Genomic DNA, 4,083 nt, shown 5'->3' with positions numbered 1-4,083 from the left:
ACTAAAAAAAAATGAATTTCCCTTCAAAAGTTTCTTTTAGGGGCCAAGGGATGATACTAGAGGGCTCCCTAAGAGCACAGGGGTTCTAAGCTTAAGAGCCAGGGTTAAACCAACACACACACCCACCCTTTTAAAGCTTTTAAATGCGAGAAAAATTATGCCATCACTTTTTGTTGGTAGTTTAAAAGCTAAGGCCAAAACATTAGATTATTAGAAAAAACAACAGCCGTCCGATGTGAAGAATTTGGAGTGGTGGACTGCCCATGAAAACCTCACTGTGTCAAGCGAAAGAGCATAACATATTTGAGCCTATTAAGTTTGAAAGGATTGGAAGTCGTTAACAGGGGCCATGGCAGCAGCGAGCCTGTGCAGGAGGGGTGTGCTACAGTCCCGAGCTTCTTTCTTGCGGAGGTTCTTGCCTTCTGTTGACGCATCTCTTGCATCATCCAGGTAGGTGCCATGCACCCGTGTTCTTCTCTTGGGAACCTACAATTCCCTTCGTGAAAAATTAATGAATGCCATCCAGTAAGTAGAAAGGCGTCCCATGGATCCTGGGATGTCAAAAACCTCATAAACCCCGTACACTTTAACACACACCCCATTAACTTAACACAAATGCTAATGTGTTTGGGATGCTTACCTTAAACCCCCATCTTATCACCGCATATATACATGGACATGTATATATACATATATATGTATACAATGTACATATAAGTATAAGGACGTTGGAAACACAGACAGATCAAGAGACAGAGACATAGTCATGTACATTTGCGTATACTTATACTCATTTTCATTTACTTTTGCATTTACATTTTACATTCAAGTTGTATATGCAAACGTGCACACGTTGTGTGCCCATGCAACACATTCACATATTCGCATACACATATTCATATGCATATGCGCATTAGAGAGAGAGAGAGAGAAAGAAGAAAAGAAAGTCATATTAACGTCCGCGGAATGCCTTGAAGGCATATGGGACCAAAAGACATGACATCACAATCATTACAATCCACTTCGGGGTGCACTTAGGCACAAGTGCGCATAAGCGCGAACATTGAAAATAAAAATAAAAAGCTAAGGGTCAACTACCATGTGGAATATGAATGCTTGTCGTACGTAGGAGAGAGCTAGTTAGCGGCGTTTAGGCTTCCGGAAGTCTTCAATTATTGCTCTTCCTTCGCGGTAGACAGCCCACTTTCCAGCTTGGCGGGCTTCTCGAACTTTAGCAAGTTCTGCACTTTTGTTTTGAGCTGCATAGGTGTAAGCTCGTCTGCAAGCCACAGCTTGGTGCCTTGGAGTGCCTTGGATTGTCTCAAAACCTTGATCTTGTCCTTCTTGGTTTCATAGCATAGGATGGTCTGTCCCCCTTTTGGGGTAATGAGATATGGATTGCCTATGTCGATGGAGAGAGAGAGAGAGAGAGAGAGAGAGAGAGAGAGAGAGATGCACGGACACAAAAATGGACATATACACATACACATACACATATGCATACACAGACACATACATGAATAATAGCATCCCATATGGGCTTGGGAGTAAAAACCCTAAACCCCTTCACAGAGTTAATGAATTGGATAGTTCGATGGGGTTGCTATGCAAGGATTCAAATCGAGAGGCAGGCAAATGGGGGACTCTCAGCCACCACGAGTGGAAATGGCCTATGGAACCACCTTGCCCTTTCTGGAGGGGGCAGTTTTTTGGGTTCAGCACAGACAGCCAGAAGCAGAAGAAAAAGAAGAAGAAGAAGAAGAAGACAAAGCGAGGCATCATTAAAAAGCTCAAGCAACTACGATACATCACAAAGATCAAGAAAGCAAACATGGACTACGAGCAGAAATTGCTAGCCAGGATTGAAAGGGTGAGTTTAAGAGCTTAGAGCCCACTTTTTATTTTATGAATAAATTTTAATCTACCAAATATGGGTGGAGACCACTCTGTATGGTTCAGAGACAGCTAACCCTACTGTGTCCTCTTTCAGGCCAAGAAGAAGATAGATGAACTACAGAAGGCTTTGGAGGACTATAAATTACCACCTTTGCCCATCCCGGAACATGATCCAGAGTCTCTCACGGCAGAGGAGCTTCACTATCTCAAGAGGTTAGGCTACAAGCATAAGAACTATATGATCATTGGAGTGCGTGGAGTCTTTGGAGGAGTTGTTCTGAACATGCACCTCCACTGGAAGAAGCATCAACTGGTTAAAATAAAGTGCAAGAACTTCACCAAAGAGGAAATTGATGAGACTGGAGAGCAACTAGCACGGTTGAGCGGCGGGATTGTTGTGGATGTACAGAAGGGTAACACGATCGTGATGTATCGTGGACGGAACTACAGAAGGCCTGCTGATATCATCCCAAAGAACACACTTAGCAAAAGGAAGGTAAATCATTTATTTCTCCCCTTTGATTAGTTTGTTTGCTGTCAGTTTGATTGTGAATGAACCACCTTAGTTGGTAAATTCAATACCTCTCATCTGTGGGCAAGTATGGGAGAGACATAATCAAGTGGGGAGGGGAAGGCTGCAAGAAATAGGCTGTGCAGATGGATGACCACCAGCAGCGCATGCAACTAAAAGAGAAGGAAAGCACCCTGCAAGCAGGTGCAGAGTAGAGGCTCAGATTGCGTGCCCAGCAGGCTGCTGTTAAGCACTCAAACCTGCTGGCTTCTGGCGGACCCAGGAATGCCTTTGCCTACAAGGTAGCCCATTGGGCAAGCCTTTGTCGTATGCATGTAGTGTATCATTATATTTTGTAGCATGATAGTGGGATGTGTCACATATACCCACTGGATGTGTAACACTGTGCTTTGCAGTGTATCATTATATTTTGTAGCATCATAGTGGGATTTTTTGCACTGTGCAGGCGCTTTTCAAAGCAAAGTTTGAGCAGTCTCTGAAATCCATGAACAAAAACCTGGTAGCACTTGAGAGGGAGCTTGTTCTTTACCGTGAACACAAGGCCAAAGAAGAAGCAGGCTTACTGTCTGGGGAGCCAGTGGAAGGTTATATAAGCTCATGGTCAGATGCAGAAGACGATCATCCAGCACCCCCTGTATGCCATTCTGATTCAGAGGAAGTTGATGTTGATCCTGCACTTGTCTGTGATTCGGATTCTGTTTTGGATACTGATACCGATTCCCAATCAGATTTAGATTCAGGTTCAGATTCAGATCTAGATAGATGTTTAGGTTCAGAATATACTTCAGATCTTGATGCAGATTCAAAATCGGAAGAAGATTCAGAGTCTGCTAAATCATAGCATGAAGAGCGGCCACGCCAGAAAACATTTTGTTGAGGTTTTGCTTTTTCCTTTTCTCTGGCTTGTGCTGCAACTCATACTTTGTTTACTTCTAACGCGTCCTGAATGCTTGCATTGTCAAGCTGTAAGGATCAAATGGTAGAGTAATTATTATAGCTTCGGCTCATCAAGATGACCAATCAAATGCGCACACCAATCAGATTTAGATTCAGATTCAGATTCAGGTTCAGATTCAGATCCAGATATATTCTTAGGTTCAGAATATACTTCAGATTTTGATACAGATTCGAAATCAGAAGAAGATTCTGAGTCTGCTAAATTATAGCATGAAGAGTGGCCATGTCAAAAAACATTTTGTTGAGGTTTTGCTTCTTCTTTTTCTCTGGCTTGTGCACAGCCCTTTCATGAATGCAACTCATCTTTTGTTTACTTCTAACGTGTCCTGAATGCTTGCATTGTCAAGCTGTAAGGATCAAATGGTTAAGAGTAGTTATTATATAATCGGCTCATCAAGATGACCAATCAAATGCATACACCAATCAGATTTAGATTCAGATTCAGGTTCAAATTCAGATCCAGATATATTTTTGGGTTCAGAGTATACTTCAGATTTTGATACAGATTCGGAATCACAAGAAGTCTGCTAAATCATAGCATGAAGGGTGGCCATGTCAAAAAACATTTTGTTGAGGTTTTGCTTCTTCCTTTTCTCTGGCTTGTGCACAGCCCTTTCATGACTGCAACTCATCTTTTGTTTACTTCTAACATGTCCTGAATGCTTGCATTGTCAAGCTGTAAGGATCAAATGGTAGAG

The 4,083-nt window shown here is 42.3% G+C and overlaps 1 protein-coding gene across 4 annotated transcripts; it reads left to right on the top strand.

Annotated features, from left to right (window-relative positions):
- The first annotated feature begins 231 nt into the window (after positions 1-231).
- Positions 232-3,767, top strand: LOC147612233 (CRM-domain containing factor CFM9, mitochondrial-like). Of its 4 annotated transcripts, none has more exons than XM_086784120.1 (5): positions 232-450; positions 1,591-1,870; positions 1,991-2,392; positions 2,874-3,168; positions 3,482-3,767. In XM_086784120.1, the coding sequence occupies exons 1-5, from the start codon at positions 350-352 to the stop codon at positions 3,592-3,594; spliced, it is 1,191 nt and encodes a 396-aa protein (XP_086640246.1). In that variant the 5' UTR covers positions 232-349; the 3' UTR covers positions 3,595-3,767. The 4 variants fall into 4 exon arrangements, with proteins under 4 accessions (XP_086640246.1, XP_086640245.1, XP_086640247.1 ...); XM_086784119.1 differs by having other exon boundaries at positions 1,573-1,870; XM_086784121.1 differs by having other exon boundaries at positions 295-450; positions 1,509-1,870; positions 3,482-3,705.
- Positions 3,768-4,083: the final 316 nt, after the last annotated feature.

The sequence above is a fragment of the Cibotium barometz genome, chromosome 46 (assembly GCF_041138505.1).
Source record: "Cibotium barometz isolate CiBa-2024 chromosome 46, ASM4113850v1, whole genome shotgun sequence".
Classification (NCBI taxonomy): domain Eukaryota; kingdom Viridiplantae; phylum Streptophyta; class Polypodiopsida; order Cyatheales; family Cibotiaceae; genus Cibotium; species Cibotium barometz.
This window is presented reverse-complemented; position numbering and strand designations above follow the sequence as displayed.